This window comes from Bombus affinis, chromosome 8 (assembly GCF_024516045.1).
Source record: "Bombus affinis isolate iyBomAffi1 chromosome 8, iyBomAffi1.2, whole genome shotgun sequence".
Taxonomy (NCBI): domain Eukaryota; kingdom Metazoa; phylum Arthropoda; class Insecta; order Hymenoptera; family Apidae; genus Bombus; species Bombus affinis.
The window spans coordinates 10,549,680-10,569,046 of record NC_066351.1 but is presented as its reverse complement, the minus strand read 5'-3'; the positions used below and the strand labels follow the sequence as shown (position 1 = coordinate 10,569,046).

At 39.3% G+C, this 19,367-nt stretch overlaps 3 protein-coding genes and 2 long non-coding RNA genes across 8 annotated transcripts in view; 3 read left to right on the top strand and 2 right to left on the bottom strand.

The window, feature by feature from the left end:
• Positions 1-393: 393 nt before the first annotated feature.
• LOC126919359 (uncharacterized) lies at positions 394-1,034 on the bottom strand. The gene is made up of 2 exons (XR_007711575.1): positions 885-1,034; positions 394-700 (listed from the first exon to the last, which is right to left on the bottom strand). It is a non-coding gene; the product is annotated as an uncharacterized LOC126919359 (long non-coding RNA).
• A 716-nt stretch (positions 1,035-1,750) lies between these two features.
• On the top strand, positions 1,751-3,399 carry LOC126919348 (death-associated inhibitor of apoptosis 2-like). 2 transcript variants are annotated; one of them, XM_050728429.1, is made up of 4 exons: positions 1,751-1,899; positions 2,210-2,808; positions 2,907-2,991; positions 3,117-3,399. In XM_050728429.1, the coding sequence occupies exons 2-4, from the start codon at positions 2,449-2,451 to the stop codon at positions 3,302-3,304; spliced, it is 633 nt and encodes a 210-aa protein (XP_050584386.1). In that variant the 5' UTR covers positions 1,751-1,899; positions 2,210-2,448; the 3' UTR covers positions 3,305-3,399. The 2 variants fall into 2 exon arrangements, with proteins under 2 accessions (XP_050584386.1, XP_050584385.1); XM_050728428.1 differs by having other exon boundaries at positions 3,114-3,399.
• A 441-nt stretch (positions 3,400-3,840) lies between these two features.
• LOC126919345 (spliceosome-associated protein CWC15 homolog) lies at positions 3,841-5,120 on the top strand. The gene is made up of 3 exons (XM_050728425.1): positions 3,841-4,130; positions 4,308-4,617; positions 4,714-5,120. The coding sequence occupies exons 1-3, from the start codon at positions 4,000-4,002 to the stop codon at positions 4,954-4,956; spliced, it is 684 nt and encodes a 227-aa protein (XP_050584382.1). The 5' UTR covers positions 3,841-3,999; the 3' UTR covers positions 4,957-5,120.
• Positions 5,121-6,473: 1,353 nt separating this feature from the next.
• The window catches only part of LOC126919363 (uncharacterized), a 49,513-nt gene continuing 36,619 nt past the window's right edge, over positions 6,474-19,367 (bottom strand). Inside the window, exons 1-3 of one of the 3 annotated variants that reach the window (XR_007711582.1) lie at positions 9,750-12,387; positions 9,469-9,686; positions 6,474-7,256 (exon numbers count right to left, since the gene is read on the bottom strand). This is a non-coding gene — a long non-coding RNA (uncharacterized LOC126919363). Of the gene's footprint in view, positions 7,257-8,236; positions 9,390-9,468; positions 9,687-9,749; positions 12,388-19,367 lie in introns of those variants that run through there. The other 2 variants (XR_007711580.1, XR_007711581.1) reach the window with 2 other exon arrangements.
• LOC126919331 (protein 60A) overlaps positions 13,415-19,367 on the top strand; it is a 41,250-nt gene continuing 35,297 nt past the window's right edge. The window contains exon 1 of the mRNA XM_050728388.1: positions 13,415-13,902. Within this exon, the coding sequence (XP_050584345.1) occupies positions 13,449-13,902 (454 nt within the window). The 5' untranslated portion in view covers positions 13,415-13,448. The remainder of the gene's footprint in view (positions 13,903-19,367) is intronic.

Sequence of the window (19,367 nt, the reverse complement as noted above, 5' to 3'; positions counted from 1 at the left end):
AGTTTGCCATGTTGCAAATTTATTAAATGAAATTTTAAAAAATATGTTTCAAGATACAGTGCCTCTTTAGTTGCAAAAATGTTTATAAATAAAAGTCAGAATGCTGTCCAATGATATGTTAAAGTCTACTTTGATGATGACTTAAATGTAAGTTTGACCATGATATATAATATATTGCACAAAATATATGACTGTCATAATTTTCGATATGAAATTTTATAATATGGAAATATTTTAAATTATGAATGCATGTGAGAGAGAAAAGAATATAATAAGTGTCTAAATTCAATAATAAAACTGAATGATGCATGAAAATAAATGTTGCAACTATGTAAGTAATATTAGTGTAATCATAATTTTAATGAATAGAAACAGTGGAAATATAAAACTTGCTTTGAGAAAATTCAATTTTTATTTATTAGATATGTAATGGATTTATGAAAATATATAAAGTATTTCTTAGACAGTGATTGCATTAAGTCATACTGCGCAAATAAAGTAATCTGTTTATTAAATTACATAAATTGTAAGGCGATAAGTTTAAAGTTTACTTACTTTTGGCTTATTTCGTATATAAATTGCTTCGACGAAATGATATAACTAAAGTCAGTTAAAACTAATCTTGTCACCAAAGTTGAAAATAAAGCAGAGGATGAATAGCACGTTTCTTCTAGACAAAGACATTAGAAAAGTATACATTCTGAAAAGAAAAAAAAGATCCATTATAGATTTCTACTATTTATTTATTTATATAATTTAACTTTATCAATTTTAAGGATTTTCAACTATGTATTAATTCTGAACAACTTTTCCCTATACATATAACTGTTTCTCGGTTAGATTCCCAAGATATTTGTAATAACATTAACGATAATAATACATACTTTTGGTACTTCTTATCTTAGACTGGGTTAGGTTTCGAATATCTTTATGTACGAACATGGTGATATAGATATGTTCATGCCACGACACTGATATGTATTATTATATGTACTCTTATTGCATATACTGTGGATTGTGATTGTAAAGCAACTTGATCACTAGCGTACTTCACTCTCCTGTATTCTCCATCGCCCTTGCGGAACCTACACTTTGTCATTAATGGACACGACACGACGTACTGCGAGAGTAAAGGGGAGGACAGGAGAGTAAAGTACTTATACATAGAACGATAGTGGCGCTATGCACTAAAGCTACGATGTGGCCGCGATTAAGTTGATTCGCGGGCGCGAGATCTCATAGAATACAGAGTACAGAACAGACTACAGTACTAAAGTTCAGAGTACAGAGTACGGACTACTGACAGTGCGAGGCTGACCTGTACGATACAAGGTTGCCTCATTCGATAGCTGTCTCATTTGAATTGACTCGCGCTGCCAAGTAGCAAAGTACGCGAGACAGAGTATCGACAAAGTTGTTCAATACGCGTTAAAGCAAAGTAAGTAAGGGATTGCGAGCACTTTTGATCACGTCAAAAGACCGACAATCGCCCCATTGGCTCGTATCAAGACAGCTTCACCTTGAGTGTACATATCACTATATGTATCAGTGTCCGCTATGTCTAGATATTGTATACTGTATTGTATACGATATAATACGTATACAGTGTTATATCAGTGCATAACAAGAGAAGTTCGTTGAAATGCGGGCCATACAAACGATAACGTTACACAGTTACATGATGGATAGAGCATGAATCTGATAAACTCTATGAATTAAGAGAGGGAAAGAGAAAGTTGTCGGAAGTTCTCGTTTGTGTGCGATACATAGCCTGCGTCATTTCAACGTTATATACTGAGAAAAGTCCACAATACTCCATCAGATACGAAGTGTAGTGGCATTGCAATCTATCAAGTTTGGAGTTCTTCCCCCTTCCTTCTTTTTGATCAAATGTCGATGGTACGTTCCATAAATGTACAGCACGATCGTACGTTCAAGGCGTTCAAGGTTCATTTATTTAAATATGCATATTCCATATGTCGCACGATTCCATTATATGCAAATAGACTTATAATAGACAAATATATGCAATATAGAAAATAGACTTTAAATTAAATCAAACTATATGCATTTTTATGAATAACATGAAACTGAAACTATGAAAGATACTTATAATAGAAAAAATAATTTATAAGTCAATAATATTTCAATAAAATTGACTCAATTACTATTAATATCCTATTTAACAATTAAAATTTTTTTTTCATAGATTTAGAGATGTTTTGAATATCAAATAGAGATATGTAAGTGGGTATAAAATGATATTTCCATGGTTGATCAGAGATGGTCTGCAAGTTGTAGACTTATTTGCAATATGAATTGTGTTAATATGACAATTAGAGTATACTTTGGTACAGTTATACTGCCAAGACCACAAAGCAGAAATATATCTGGTTTTATGGTTTAGAATATCGACCTATATCTGATTCTAATAACCATAGTTTTTCAATGGAATTACAATTATCAACTACAGCTAAATGTAGCTGTTTAGGTCTAGGAAGAACTAAGAGTCCAGTACATCCTGAATATGCTAGTTACGATGCTAGACTACACACATTTGCAACATGGCCAAAATCTATACCACAAAGGAAGGAACAGTTAGCAGATGCAGGCTTTTACTATATTGGAAAAGGTGATCAAACTTTCTGTTATTACTGTGGAGTTGGTTTAAAAGATTGGGAACCAGAAAATGATCCTTGGGAGCAGCATGCAAAGTGGTTTTCTAAATGCTGCTATTTATTAATGGTTCAAGGACAAGATTATGTAAATAAAATAACAGGTCAGGATATATCTCCACTTTTTAAAGAAGTAAGCACATACACTTATACTCTTAACTATATATATTTTATGTCATGTGTATAATTAATAATTCCATTACACACTTATCTACATTATATTTATTTCAGGAAACAGTGCAAATTGAAGGTGCAGACTCTGTAATATCCAATGATAAAAGTAATACCGATAAAAAGGCTAACTTAAAGGAAATCAGTAAGTAATAAAAATACAAAGAAAGATTGATCATAAATTCGTTGATTTGAATTAAATCCATATACATACAATAAATTTTATTATATATTTAATTTAACGAAATGTATTGTCTACTGTTGTAGTAGCTTTGAAAGAAGAAAATAGGAAATTAAAAGAAGCTCGTTTATGTAAAATTTGCATGGATCAAGAAATAGCAATTGTATTTTTACCTTGCGGACATTTAGCAACTTGTGCTTACTGTGCATCATCTCTTACATATTGCCTAATGTGTCGACAAGAAATTAAAGCCACTGTTCGTACATTTCTATCATAAATCGAATAATAAAATATTAATTGATGTACATATTGTTAAATTTTCTTATACAAATTTAATAATTTAAAATATAAAGATATATATGTATAAAATTATATTTTTTGTATATTTTATGAAAATAATGTACATATATTATTGTGTTTGTGATTTTGTCTTATTAAATTAAGCCCACATAGTGAAAGAAACAAATTGTATAATAATAGTATAGTGTTTACCAAATAGAAAATTGTGTTACTACTATTAATGGTTACAGTAATAATAAACATATAATATTAAATATTACGATAGTAACATACCTAACGAAATAACGCACGAGCCATTTTTATTACAAACTTTTCTCGCAATTACAGTCACGATCATATACGTGCTGTTGTTTCCTTTTTACTCGTTTCTGTTTATTCCTTGCACTCTTTTCTATTCGAATGTGTAGAGGCTCAATGACGGTTTCTATTGGCGGCTGTAAAGTGACGTAGTGGTCACTAGGTACGCATGCGCGTTGAGGAATTTTGTGTTCTGCGCCATGCGGCTAATAAAGGAACTAAAATGTAACAGTTTACGCCATCTTCATATACGGTACGAATTGGTTTGATTCAGACTTGTTAGATGATCAGCTGTGTTTTGAGAATTTACGAAACGTATTCAAGAATCAAAGATTGAGTTTTATATTGGAAAGTACTGGCTAATTTTCAAGCAAAATGACTACGGCCGCGAGACCCACGTTTGAACCTGCTAGAGGAGGACAAGGACGCGGTGAAAAAGATTTAAGTGCAATCTCAAAACAATACAGCAGCAGAGATTTACCCTCTCATACAAAATTGAAATACAGGTATTATATTGTACTTTATAATATTTTCAAAACAATTTGTGTACTGTGACCTTTATTTAAGATATTTTATGTAACTTTTTTAATCAAGTGAACATAACCTTACTTATTGAAACATACTTATTAAAAACATAACCTTACTTATTTGCATTTGCAGAAATTAATGAATTTCATTTGTAGGGAACATGGACAAGGAACAATCGAGGAATTGCGAAACCGTGATTTTCGCAAGGAATTAGAGGACCGTGAACGTGAGAGGGAAAAGGATAAAAGTTCTAACCGCCGTATGATAGAACCACCTAGAGAAACGTCCACGACAAGTACTGCTAAAAGGCAGAAAATCGATCAAGTACCTACAGCAAGTTTAGATGCAGATGATCCTCTTGACGATGATGATTCAGAGTCAGAAAGTGACGAAGATGATACTGCTGCTCTGTTAGCTGAATTGCAACGTATTAAGAAGGAGAGAGCAGCGGAGCAAGCTAAGAAGGTAAAGTTTTTATATTCATGTTTATATTTGATATGTAAATTCAATATTATCTTTCTTCTAAAGCTTTTACGTTATTTTATTTTCTTTATTTTCCAGGAAATGGAGAAAAGACAGGAAGAAGAAAGAATAAGAATGGAGAACATACTTTCTGGAAATCCTTTATTAAGTTATTCTTCTCAAAGTGGAAGAACAGATATGAAAGTCAGACGAAGATGGGATGATGATGTTGTATTCAAGAACTGTGCTCGTTCGGAACCGAAAAAGAAGCACGATGTGTTCATAAACGATTCGTTACGAAGTGAATTTCATCGTAAATTTATGGAAAAATACGTTAAGTGAACGAACTACCGTATGAAGTATATCGTACTGTATATAGTTTTAAGATAATGTTATCATACTATTTATAAATGTCTCTAGACTGTAATCGATGATGCTGAAAGTTATTCCAAAATTTCGGAAATCTTACAAATTTAATATTCATAAATATGTGTTATTGAATCATACACTTGATTTCATATATTGACATACATCTACGAATATTCGATTACGAAATTCATCGCATGAAAATACGAATAACTAAGGCAATCGTATCGTTCGAGTTTAAAAACAGAAGGTATCATATTAGGCTCTTTTATCATTTTCTCTCGATTCTGAGATCTAACTAAATTCGATGCTGGCGATTCATCTCCGAGAGGCCACTCTAATAACTTCACAAAAAAATCATTGAATTCTTTATATGCAAAATTAAGCGTGCAGATATTCAGAGTGAGAGGGAGGAGGAGAGAGAGTGAAAGATAAAGAAAGAGAGAGAGAGCAGGGTGTGCCAGAGTGGGGTGAAGCGGATTGAGGTAGCGTGTATCGGTCCGACGGAGATCGTTGATCGTGCGAGAGAGAAAAAGATAGAAAAGAGAGAAAGCTGGAGGAATAGAGGGAGAGAAAGAGAAGAAACTAGCTGAGTGTGGTGGAGTTTGTCCAGGCAATGTAGGTACGTGTTTCGGTAGCGGTGCGATCCGGCCTCGGCGGTGGTGGTGCTGACGGCGGCAAGCGCGTGTAAACCGCTGGGTCAAGTATAACCGGTCCCAGGGTCCCCGGAGCAGCCGGAGGCAGCAGGCAGTCTACCGGTACGACGCGCAGCTGGTTATCGCTGGTAGACTCCCTGGCACCGACCTGGCCAACTAACGCAACAGGGACACACGAGAGGCCGGCCCGACTCGACAGAGAGACAGAGAGAGAAAGACGACCGTTCACTGGTAGATCGCTTCGAGATGATTTCTGAGAAAAGATATGTCGTACGTTACGGTACGAGCGATCGCTTCTCTGTATGGTTGAATTCGTCATCGCCGATTCTATCCTTTTTGACTTCTTCTCGAACTTTCAGATTGGTTACGGGAACCTAGTTTCCGGTCTCGTTCAAATACCATTGTTCAGATCTAGTCCTGATCAACTGCGACCCTTGTGGCGTGTTTCGTCTCTCGTCGTGTTAATGGGCCGTAATTTCGGACAGGAGAGTTTTTCTCGGTAGATGCTTATCGTTTGTATGCAACAGCGTAAGAATGAATCTAAACGGAGTATTTTGTTTATTTTATGATAAATATATTAAATCGATGTTGTATCGGATGCCACCATTTTGGACTCTTCCAAAAAGTCGAAATTGATGTATGATAATCACTTTTGTAACTCGATCAAAATTAATAAAATAAATAACCAAATAAAATTATAATAATTAATTATTATCATTCGCTTCACCTATTAAACCTACTTGTATCACGTAATAATAGTAATATTAAATTAAAGCTGACGAGTGAAATTGTCTTTCACATTTTACGTGTTCGTCCATCGATTAAAGAAGTTTCAAATTTACAACTTTGTCTCGTTTATCTTGTACAATTCCAAGTGTACAATCTATCGTTAGTTTTGCCTGGCGTAAATATGACTTTGCTAAAAATGCGACGAAAGAGGAGTGAAGTGCGCTTAAGAAAACGCAATTGTAAATAAAGGAACACGCGGTCGTACACGACGCGCGTTAAAAATGCACAGTCGTCGAGTTTTCTTCAAGAGGATAATCTCCGAGGGAGGGATTTCCCCGGTGAACGCACCTCTGGATTCTGCAGCGGCCGATGCTCGACGGGAATTCGCCCTGAGGGCACTCTCCCTTCCTCTCTTCTTTCCTCTCCTTCTTTCCCTTTAACTCTCTTTTTCTCCTTACCTCCCTCCCTCCTTCCTCGCACACACTCCCCTCTCTCTCTCTCTCTCTCTCTCTCTCTCCTTGTCTCTGTCTCTCTCTCTTTCTCTGTCTCTCTTCTCTGCTGCCACATTTTTTATTTACCTCCTATATTCCTCTATTTACTTTATTTATTCCGTTGCTGTTGGTCAGTGGAGAAAGAGAACGTACTGGACGAGAGAGGAAGAAAGAAGTAGAGTGAACTGCAGCATCTCTTGCTTTTCTCCAAGAGTTTCATCCACGGACGTGCAGAATGACGATCCAGGGCTGTAAGCTACCAACGTTTTATTGGGTGAGCCGGTATGCATCGATAATGGTATCTCCTTCCCTCACTTTGCAGATACTTTCAGGATTATCTCTGTGGAATTGAGATCCGAACATTGCGGAATAAACGGACGGTATGCGTGGTGTCCGACACCTGTAAGAAGCACGTTGGTATGTGCTTAATGTTTGTCGCACGCAATCGGCCAAGTTGTTTGCGCGAACGTGTAAAACTTTAGTGTCGCGGCTATAAAAATGAAGCTGTTAAACCGCCGTATTACGTGTATTCTTGTTGCTGATTCTTCGTTTTGGGAAATTTTGTCGTCGAGCAAACATTTCTATCGTACTCGTTATACGTTTTTGGTAAATAATTTACCGTCGAAGCAACGAAATTCGTTGTAGTATTGTAGCGACGTAGCAACCGGAAATTACACACATACTAATACATACACGCGTGTATATGTTTGGTTTTTCTCTAAGTACAATTTCAAGTAAAGATAGAACGATCACATATGTGTATCTATTATGCAGATTATTTTTCCCACTCGTAAAATATCATGATATCTATCTTATTTAATATTCATAAATATATCATAAGCAAATACAAGCGAGAAACAATTAGATTTCCAGCCCTAATTCGTAATAAATTGAAGCTAATTAATTTCGATCAATCTCCTCGTGAGATGCTTACTATCCAGTGTTTATAGAATACCAGAGAAGAAAAATAATGTAATAATTTATTTATAAGAGTAGATAATAGAAATACGTAGTAATAAATTGCTTAAACTTCGTACGTTTAGAAAATTGTTTCTTTGACACGACAGACCAATACCGATGCATCGAAACGATGATTTTCATCAAAAGTTTGGCAAGAGCCAAACGAGTTCCAATTGTTATTCTTAATTGTTACGAAGTTATCTCTATTAATGGATATTCATTCGCGAAAGATCCGCGAAACGAACGTTAGTGCGTTAACGATTTCGTCGACGATTACAGAACAGAATCACAGTTACTGTTGGACATTTCAACAAAAATCACAGTTACACTTTCTCGTTAGAGCAGCGCCGTAAGGCCGTGTCTGGATAGAAAGGAACGGGTGGTTTCGAAGTAAATAAATAAAATCTCTTGATACCAAGCTTAAAAATACTCGCTAAATTTCTATTTGCTCGCGCATTATTCACCGGCGAGAAAATCTATTTAGATAGGTGTAACACGAAAATGTTGCAAACAGTTGGTGGTATAAGTAAACATATACATACGTACATCTGTATGTACGTATCTTTTAGAAGCCGAAACACACAGTCAAAATCGGACCTTCCCTTTTTCCTCTTTCTTTTTTAATTTCGTTTTGTCAGACTGCAAGTGTCTACCAACCGAAGAAATTGTGTCGAGTAAACAAATATCTCTTACAACAAACTGGATATTGTAAGCCTTGCGCTGGCTTTATTGGCAGATTAATGATACTACCGTCTCCGATTCGCTTTCACCGTCGTCCGCCCACCCCGACCCCTTCTACGTTTATGGCCGGTTGCGCATAAATATGACACGCGACTTATTTTTTCTTTTGTGCCTCTATTAAAAATTCTCTATGAGAACACGATACTCGCGATCGCTGATTTTTTCGATCGTTTAAATTCACTCGAGGGGACAGGTATACTTAGATGGTTCGTAAGGTGGGATTCTTTCGAGTTGTTCGTCTTCCTATGCCGAGGAGTGCAAATGTTTTCTTGTTGACTTTATGGGCTGTAACTTTTGTAAAAATGTTTGTAGCGCTTTAGTGGTTATATAGTTACGAGCTACTTAGAACGTTTTGCATGATGATTTATGATAGCCGTATAATTCGATGTAACGTAGGTACAGTTTCCTCTAATAAACAAGAAATTGAACAGAAGTATGTACGTAATAGATTTCATGTTGTAGGTAATTTATGACGGGGAACGAATTGTTTAGCCAGACACGTCAAAAATTTATACTAAGAGCTAATCATCGCCTGTTCTCGTATTACGAGTCGTACGTTAATACGTTCTACAAATTAGCAATTTTTCTTTCAAACGCCTATGTAAATAATCGTCAATCAATAAAGCAGATATCAAATAAATTATATTTTTTCGAAAAGTCTCTGTATGATCTATCCTTTTATGCAATTTCACTCGTAAACATCGTTACGGTATTTAATAAAAAAAATGATGTTTTTCAAAAAGTCCACCATGCTACCTTCGCGTATTTTCCCATTAACTATCTTTTGTATCTTCGTCCTGTCGTAAACGTGATCATACGTAAATCCAATTTTCTGTACGACGAAATCTTCGATCAAAATCGTCACAAGTAACAGGAAATCTCATGGTGGAATACGAGGCACAGATACGTACGTTCATAGTCAGCGTCGTGAAATTAATAAATCGCCGTATATCAAATTCTCCTCCCACGCTATCTAAATCGAGGTACCGAGTAGCACGAGGCGTTTCCAAAAATAAATATCTCCAAAGGTTGAATGCCATCGAGGCGCGCGTCTTCGAAAGGAATTTCTCGTACGGCCAACTTTCGTGTCAACCGCTGCATACCGTACCGCTGTGTTACCTGTAACAGCCTGTAAACAGATTCTTCGCTGTAGTTGTGCATTAACCGAGGCAACCTCTATTTGTCGTGTAACCTGTTACATCCGTAGGCTTTCAAACGAATTTTTCACGCACGCATTTTTCCATTACCCGGACCGGAAACGAAGGACAGTTTTCACTGGTGGAAAGTATTGGCAGCGGTTACGGTGCAGCGCGGTTATCGGGCGGAAATTGTGGCGCAACTGGTCTGGATGGCGAGCTGATAAAGATCCAGGGGGTTGAAAAAGTGGAAGAATGTTCAGGTTCGGTCGGCCGCCATCGCATGCCGTTTCTTCGCTAACCCTGATCTCCGGCACCACGTTAGAGTGCCGAGTAATACCAACGATCAGGGCTGGTGAACGCCGCCTACTTCTTCGGCAGGGGCGGTCCTATCTCTATGACCCAGGGACGTGCAAATGTCTTCGAAAATTCAGTGGATCGGCCCGGAAGAAAAGTTTCCTCGCGAAAACCTGTACGAATTGCGAATCGTTCGTTTCGTTTCTTCGTATCTTTTTGTGTTATCCATCGGTTATTCTACACATATTTAATTTGTAAAATGTCTGCCTTTCATTTCGTTTTCGTTTTGTATTATTTCTTTTTTCTTTCCTCTAGTTTCTTTTTCTTTTTCTTTTTTTTTTTTCGTGTAGGTATACGAGTGGAAAGTTATCTTTGGCAGTTTCACGATTATGTATGTGGCGATCGTAAAAGCGAACGAGGAAAAGTGGATATAATTCGACGCGTTGCTGTTCTCTTTCCCTATTACATATGAATCTGTTCGAACAGTTCGAACGAGCAATCTTATTTTCTTTTTTTTTAACGGCGATCGTTACACTTCCGAAAGTTGCGCGTCCATCCGAGAAGAAGCGAAGAAATTTATTTCGCCCGGTGAAAGCAACGAATTCGTTCTTTTCGCCGCGTTAAACGACATCGATGTGTCGTTAAACAAGATGCGTTCTGTTTTACGCAATCGTTTAAATAAAACGCGTTTCATTTTATAATCGTCGTTTCGGTTACTCGTTTGTCTATCGAAAAAAAGGAAGGAACTGGTTTTTGGATTGACGCGACCAATTTATATTATGTATATATATATATTACTATTTCAAAGAAGAATATTCTTCTTGCGAAAATTTTGTTACGTTTTTGAGCGAAGTAAAAGAAAGCAAATGTGAAGAATAGCGTATAACGAGAGAATAAAAAGTAAGGAAGGAGAAGATTAAAGTTAAAAATGCCGTATAAATATATTCAAATTAAAACAGTAGATAGCACGACTAATACCAGAGATCGGTAAATTAAAGTCCAATTTTTCGCAGTTATCTGAATCTCTTCTTTCGTTATAATCAACGTCCAACCCACGTTCCATTGCCGTATTTTCCCTGCATTTGATATTTTTAACAATCGAGCCACGCACAAAAAGGTCGCGAGCGATCCCCAGTGAAAGTAAATCAAATTTACAATCGTCGCATGCTCGCGGAGTTGTGTCGAAGCGACTGGTTGCAGAAATTTTGCGCGTCGTGGACGTACGTACTTAAGTACATACATACTTAGATTAAATGCTGAGTGTTGGCTGCCGTTCTCCGTGTTCAAACAACATCAGCCTTCCATTACGTAATAGTTACATTGTAACACGCGTCCGCGAACCTCTTCGGAACCTTGCAAACATCTGGTATTACATGCAACATTCCATGAATGCCGCGTTAGGCGTGCGACAAGCGTTGTACGCAACACCATAATACACTCGCGTGTATACGCTTGGCGAACAATCTAATCGCGAACAGAACATTTTCACGTTACCATCGGCTATCCTTCATTTTCGCGGCTCTCTTTATCACTAGCATCTCCGTCACGGCGATACGTTCTCTCTTGGATATCGAACGTTATCGCGAGACGACATGCGATTTACAGAACGATCGAGTGCTTCGATACTTTCCCCTTTTCTTATTTAACGTGTTACACGCACACGCGTCTGATCAAACCTCGTCCTGTTACTTAATAGTCGTCGAGTGGACCTCGATACCAGGACGATCGTCGCGTACGGTGACACTTTGCCAGTTAGTCGTACAAGGTCCGGCGTTCGTCAGGATTTCGCTACATCGTTTAATTTTCCGCTTCGCTCGAAGACGCGGTAAATTCGTTTTCGTTTTCACGACTTTTACCGCGCCGTTTCCGGTCCGATGATCCTACGATACAAAAGGAAAATCAGAGAAGAGAAACGCGGAGAAACCTGGTGGGACGTTTTGGCGCAATTTCCTGACGATATCGCTGAATTAACGGTCGTGACAGTCCGTAGATTTATAGGTTCTTGTTGCACACCCAGCTTTTACGAGAGTTTATAATTCCACGTTTGATAAAACGATCGACTAGAGCTTGTAACTGGCAAGATTCACTTACAGAACTTCGTTTGTCCCACTACCAAACGTGTTACCGTTTAAGAAAGAGAAATTACACCTACATACGAGCTACGCAAACTAGAAATCGTCAGCGTGGATAACTCGAAACTTGTGATTCGCAAGATAGCGCGATCGATATTGGTCGGATGGTACGAGAGGGTTGAGAAAAGAAACGAAACGCGGAGAAGATCGAAACGAGCGAAGAAACCAACTGGACGGCGGAAAAAGAGGAAAGGATCAGTATGTACGCGTGGCTACCGGCGCGGCGTGGCAAGGCAAAAGCAGTGCGAGGTGAGTCGAAGCGAGGCGAGGCGAGTTGTGGCGAGTGGCGGTGAGGCGAGGCGCGGCGAGGCGAGGCGAAGCGAAGCGAGGCGAAACGAGGCGAGGCGAGACGCGAGCGAGCGAGCTAGCGAGCGAGCGAGCTAGAGGCAAAGGCAGAGAGGAAGGTAAAGCGAGGCGTGGCTCTGTCGGAGGAGCGGTACGGCCCTGGGAGGCGGTGGTGAGGCCTCGCGGAGGAGCAGCGACGACGAGGAGGTGCACGGCACGGGCCAGACAAACAGACTGGCACTGGCATCGCGGGAGTCAGCGGCAGTGGTCACCGCTGGTCACCGAGACGGTCTCGAGAATCAGCCGTGTGCGCGTTTCGCGAACATGCGCCCCGTGTATCTTTTAAATCGCTTCACGGACAAAGTGCGCGCTACTATGTGTCTTTTTATCGATCCTCGATCGCAGTAGCGAGAGGAAGCACGGAACGGAACGATCGGATAAGCTTCGAGTGGATCGAGTTCGATCGAGCGATACTACGCGTGGATACTTTGAACAGTGGCAAGAGAAAAGTCGATCAGTGTTGAGGTCGGGGAATATCGTGAGACCAACTACTAAATAGACGGATAAACGTGTCGTCTGTTTTATTACGTTCATTAATTTAGCGAAGAACGACTCGGACCGAGTGATCGAAACGAAGAAAGAGAAGAAAAATCGTACTAAGTAACGGTATAAGAGGGAGAAGAGGCAAAAGATAACGAAAGAAGTTTGACGGTATTCCGTAAGTTGGAGGTTCGTATAGTGGCGCGTCGAGACGATATAAGGCGGTATATAAGAAGATATAAGGAGAGTGCGCGGTGTCGTCGCATAGCGATCCGGGGACACATCGATCGATCAGGATCGATCGATTCCGCGGCATCTGGATCGCGGCTCGATCGCCTCGGCGGCGGTCCCACTCGGCGTCCACGTTGGTGGCTCGATAGGAACGACGACGACGACGACGACGTCGTCGTCGTGCGAACGCCGACGTAGGAGGAGGAGGAGGCGGTGGCGTAGGGGAAGGTGGTGCTGGTGGAGGTGGTGGTGGAAGCGGCGGGAGGTAGAATGGTGCCTTCCGGCCCGTGTCGGTCTCGAGCGGAAAGACGCGCTGAGATGTCGCCGCGCCGTCTCGCGCCCCTGCTGATCCTCGGTACGATCCTCGCCGGGCTGACGAGCACCGCCGCCGCAGACAGGATGAGCGGCCTCTACGTCGACAACGGTTTCGACCAAACGATCGTCCACAGAGTGGTTAGCCAACGGGAGAAACGCGAGGTCGAGCACGAGATATTGAATCTTCTTGGATTACCGGATCGACCAAGGAATACGGCCGGTAGGCCGCCGCAGGTCAAGAGGTCGGCGCCAAAGTTTCTCTTGGACATATACAAGAATGCTCTCGGCGAGGACGAAGACGAGAAGCCGATCGGCGAGCAGCAACGTAGGGCCGGCGAGTTCGACCTCACCGGTCAGGATCTCAGGGCCATCGACCAGAGCGACGTCATCATGACCTTTGCCGCGCACAGTAAGTCATTATTCTGTCTTTTCCTCTCTTTCTTTCTCTATACGTACCTACATTTGTACGTACGTATACGCTACTGTTCCCTGGTGTGGCGTGTGCGTGCGTGCACACGCTTCTTTTCGTTTGTGTCATCGCGTTTACGCGGCTCGATCGTCATTATTACTCGTAGTCGTTGCGTATGTAAGTACTCGTGTACGTACAGTACGCGTACGTGGACGTAGGAAGAGCTTGGCGGAAGGAGAGCCGACATTTGTCGTCAGCGACGACGTCGTCGTTCTAATGCTCGAGATATTCTGGATGACGTCTCTTTTGTCTCTCATGGCGTGCCCCAACCACTGTCGGAATCCATTGGAATCAGTCAGAATGAATTCTCTTCTCTCGGCCTCGGAGGTTAACAGGTTCCGCGAACGCGTTTTCCGATGGTATGCGTCTAGTTTGCGTGCCGCGCAGGCTGCCGTCAAGATCTGATTTTCATTTCACGCAGCCTCTACGGGGACGTAATCCTTGTTTAGACTGCTACGTTTCTAATCGTACTATAATTTACCGTATTCGTCTAATCTTTTATAACGCCATGTATCTCGCAACTTACATGCTCGTATCTTTGAAGCTTTTTTGTTCGTTCGACACTGTGCTATTCAATTTTCCTACTATACCAGCGTCAAATAATTTATCTACAGCAATTATAAGTTGTAACGTTGTCAGCGAATTTCCAATTACTAATTAATTTAATAAAAAAATGTTGTTCCGCGTAATTGAGCAAAAGTTTCGTTACAACACAATGCGTATCTCGCTAAACTTGAAATTAACAGCGATAATCTATATAATTTATGTAATTTATGTTATCAATTGACGCGATTAAACGTATCAAATATGATAATTTGCATTTGCATTTTTGTATCTTTCAAAATGGATACACGACACCTAAGGTATATTTGGAAACTCAGTGTCGAGGGAGATTAAGAGAGAACGTGAATAAAAGAAACACAAAGAATAGCGTTAACTTGTTAACTGCCAATTTACCTAAGTAGATTATCTCTGATTAGTTTTCTCATTTTTGTACCGTTAACTTCGCCTTAAAAGTATGCTGATCGTAGTCATTTCATTATCGGCCGAGATAAAATTAATTATTCTTTGCTAATTTCGAATTTCACGTTGAAAAGCTTTGGTTGCGAAACCGTGGCTTCGACGAAAGGAAGAACCAACGGTGGAAAAGCGAGAAATGGTGGAATTGGCGCGAGAACTGGTTCTTCAATCGACGGATTTAGAATTCAGAGATACTTTAAAAATCTTTTCACCACCGATCGATATAATTAACACACTGTATGAGTTTACTTCGGGATTATAAATCGCTTTACCAACTGGATTCTACCGGTTTAGAAGCAGTTCTCGTGGGTGTGAGCATTCTGCGGCAAGGAATGCTCGTCTAGCGTTTCTTCGGTGACTTTGGCAGATCCTCTGCTGGTTCTCGAATATCGTCCAGCGAACAACCTGATCGCGATTATCCAAAGACTCGTTCGGTTTCTCAACGTGTTCGCTACGGTTGATTTTCGTTAAAAAACGCTTGGGTTTTCGCTTATTTTTCACAGTCTTACACGATGTCGAAAGGAACGAGAAACCTCGTTCGACGAGAAATCTAAAAAATTATCTTCTTACTGAAACAGCGAATGGATTAAAAGTCCTTGATTCGTCAAAAAATTGATCGATCCGATAGAACCGATGGCCCGTTTCATCGTACGTTGCGTTTTAATCCTTTGCAGTTACCTACAAAAGTATATTTCTTTATTCGTCATCTGGATCACATTTGACGCGATTTATGATGAGAATATGCATACAGTGATTATTACGACTTACTGTGAACATTTATACATATGCAAATGCATATTTATACAGAAAATTCTTGATAAAGTAAAACCGGGACAAAAGATGTTTTATCTCTGGAAGATCTTAATTTTCACATTTCGCAAGTGGTATGTATTTATCGTTATATGCATCTGTGATAAGAATACTGTACTTTAAAGTACATTACATGCTTCGCATACTTTCGTCCTATCTATTTTGTAAAATTGAACATTATGGCGAACTTTTGGAGAAACTTACAGTGAGAACATATTGTGCGTAGTTAAATATTCTACGCTTTATACCCTATATCGAGTTTCATTAACGATATTCCACATTATTAAACGATAATAATAATTAATTATTAAATAATATCGAGAGAGGTCTAGTAAGTCAGACGTATCATATCGCTAGTAGTATCGAACTAAGAACAAAGCTGTATGGCGAATTTGAAATTTGAAATAGTAGATAAACTTGCTAAGTAGCAGACAGAAGTCGTAGAATATGCTTTCGTTAAGTTAATTTTAATCAAAGTCACCGACTAATCAGGACCGAGAAATGTTTACAATTTGTTGGATTTTAAATTATAGTCGTAACGTCCAGATAATAAAGAATCTTATTATTGCGATAGTCAACTTCTCAATATTCCATACACTCGTTGCGTATCTCACACATTTTGTCCATACTTCGACATATTTCTTTCTACGTACGTTCATATATTACATCTTCATATGTCACGTACTTTATTTGCATACTGTGACATATATTTAGTGCATAAGTACGTGCAATCCAGTGATTAATCACTTTCTAGAATCGTGTAAATCTTACAAAAACCCACATTCGTCGTTATCTTTCAAAATATGCAAAATACCAGTTAATCGAGTAAATAATCGTTCCCCGTTGTCGTAACGCGAAACGTAGAATTGAACGAAAGAAATGTAAGAGAAATTATAGCGATTATCATCGGTATCCTGTTAGGTTACGATATATTACGACTAGATCCTACCAGTTTAAAAGTAGAACACCGATTTCCGTGGTTGTTCTGTGGGTTCTCGTCCCATAATATCCGCCAAGGAATAGTAAATTGATCCATGCCGCGTGTACGTAAACTGAAAAATGCGCGTGGATTTTATCGTATATCTTAATTGCCATTGAAAGGATATTTTCACTTGTGTATTTTATTACTAATCAGTATAGCGCGTGCAACGTTCGAATATCGATCATTTTCATCCGAACAGTCCGCGTAACCAGCTCTAATTTTTCCCGCCTGATAACTAATGCAATATATTTAATTACGATTTTACGACAATTTCTCCGATTGAATTAATTCTTAACATTAAATACCTAGTTCAATTTTATCCAAAATTATACATCACTGACCGAGTACGCGATAAGGTATTCAGAATTCAAATTTATATCTCGGATTTGCCGGAGATCTTAAAAATAGAACATCGAGCAGCGTCAGTTCGTTGCCTAAAAATAGATATTAAAAGTAGTCCGATAACATTGATTTTCATATACGGGTTATTTATGTTAATGGAAGTCAGAAGGAAAAAGAAAGAAAATGGATTTCCATTAGTCGAATCCTCTGTTTGCGTTCTCTTGTTGTCGCGTTTCAGACGCGAACCTGTTTCGCGCAAATCTGTGCTTCCGCATGCATATTCATCGAGAGTCGGAGAACATAATAAAATTTGAAGGCATATCGATTTCTACGAAGCCGTGACGTCACGCGAAAAACAGTATAATTTCACAAGCTACGAGTTAAGAAAACACGTTCAACGTCAGGAATTTCATTAAGCGTTACAGGATTCTTCCGAGATAAATTGACAAATTTATCGATTGATGAAAAGATTCGGAAATTGATGTCTTATCCGATAAAACATTGCCTCCGCTTCGTTCTCCTTTAAATAAGGCGCATCGAGTTAAAAAGCATGGCAAACACCTGCTGAAGAAATTTCAAATTGCGTTTGAAAGCTGCGAACAAGGTGTGAAATCTTAATCAAATCCTTAATCAAATTTATACTCGTCCATCGGAAATTAAATTACAAAATCAGTTGTTAAATAGAAGATGTCGAGCAAATTTTAAATCGAACAGATTATATTTGAATAGGTATTTTTAAAAAGACTTTTCAAAAAGAAAGCTTCTTGCGTGTGAGATAATCGGAGAATTATCGACTTGATTAACCGGATCGATTTGGAATTCATTTCTAAACTTTATCGTTTGTTAAACTACTTAATGTACCAAGATCTGCGTCTCTAAGATACCGAAAGGATCGGCTACGACTATTAAAAAGGCTGATGCATTCATCTGCTAAATTATTTCTTCATTTAGCACCTTGTCAATTGCTCAAATTATATACATATTTGACTAGGTATTTATGAAAATACATATTTCCAAAGAATTTCGGAAATATAATCTTCTTATTCAACAATGCGAGATTTGAAAATAAGTTTCATCATATCTGTTTAAAAATATCACTGACGAATCATTTTTTCAAAGTGGATATAAGAATAATATTCGAACGATCAGCGACGGTGTCAAGAAACAATATATTACTCAATCAGCAATAAAATCTGTAACAACAAACAGCTAATATCTTAAACATCTCACTCTATACTCTGACGAATTCGTGAGCAGCCTACAACCCAAGAATGCTCATTAAAATTTGCACCTGCTCGAACAATCAGCGGCAATGTCAAGGAACAATATACTTAATCAGCGTGTCAACTATTCGTGTAACAAACACACCACAAACGACAAGAATACGAATAACTTGAACAACGTATTGCATACTTTGGCGAATTTATGAGCAACCTACGACCCAATGATACTTCGATCGAAGCTTGGACCTACCCGAACAATTGGCAACGACGTGAAAGAACGGGGATTGGCAAATATCGACGAATATTGCTATCGAAATCTTGAAATTTCAAGGATTACGGAAAGCCGGAACGACCGGCTGGAACTTTCTATTCGAGGAGATATTTCCCGTAAGGTTCCAACAGCTAACCGTTCACGTAGACCGCCCATTGTGAATTCTTCGACCAAGTCCCGGACATAATTCTTCGGTTATGTCACGCGCGTTCGGATGATCGAAATCGGTGCGGATGTTGTGGAAAAACAGTGGGGATAAGAACAGCCAGGCGGTTTCCACTTTCGTTGCTATCGACTTATGCAAATGTGCCTCATCATAGAACTTTCTACTCGGCCGGAATCTCTTTTCGTCGCGGTTTCATTTGGCCGCCGCCACCTCTCTCTTCTCCTATCGTTGCTTATACGTTCAGTATCGTGAATTCTTCTAGAAAGTTCGAAGAAGATAAATTACAAGGACACCACGAACACGTTCCCGATGTGTGAAATCAGACGAGGGGACGTCAGGCCGGTTGTAGCAGATTCGTGATCACGAAAACGATCCGAGTCAATCGAGGCTAACGCGTGAAATTGCCACGTTTCTGGTCCGCTTTTATTAGGGGACCGGGCCATCTTGCGCCCAATTTAAACCTCGAATTTTCATACACGATACCCGTCCACGTCGTTCCAACGTTGTCTCAGCTGCTTCTCGATGCAACGTTATATAAATACTTTGTCGAGATTGATTAAATCACGGAGTGAGCGGTTCGAATGGTGAGAA

Excerpts from the sequence above, each read along its gene's own strand:
- LOC126919348 (XM_050728428.1), top strand. The coding sequence starts at position 2,449 with ATGGAATTACAATTATCAACTACAGCTAAATGTAGCTGTTTAGGTCTA. Across the intron at positions 2,809-2,906 it reads TATCTCCACTTTTTAAAGAA|GAAACAGTGCAAATTGAAGG; the intron begins GTAAGCACATAC and ends TATTTATTTCAG. Across the intron at positions 2,992-3,113 it reads GGCTAACTTAAAGGAAATCA|TAGCTTTGAAAGAAGAAAAT; the intron begins GTAAGTAATAAA and ends CTACTGTTGTAG.
- LOC126919345 (XM_050728425.1), top strand. The coding sequence starts at position 4,000 with ATGACTACGGCCGCGAGACCCACGTTTGAACCTGCTAGAGGAGGACAA. Across the intron at positions 4,131-4,307 it reads CATACAAAATTGAAATACAG|GGAACATGGACAAGGAACAA; the intron begins GTATTATATTGT and ends TTTCATTTGTAG. Across the intron at positions 4,618-4,713 it reads CAGCGGAGCAAGCTAAGAAG|GAAATGGAGAAAAGACAGGA; the intron begins GTAAAGTTTTTA and ends TTTATTTTCCAG.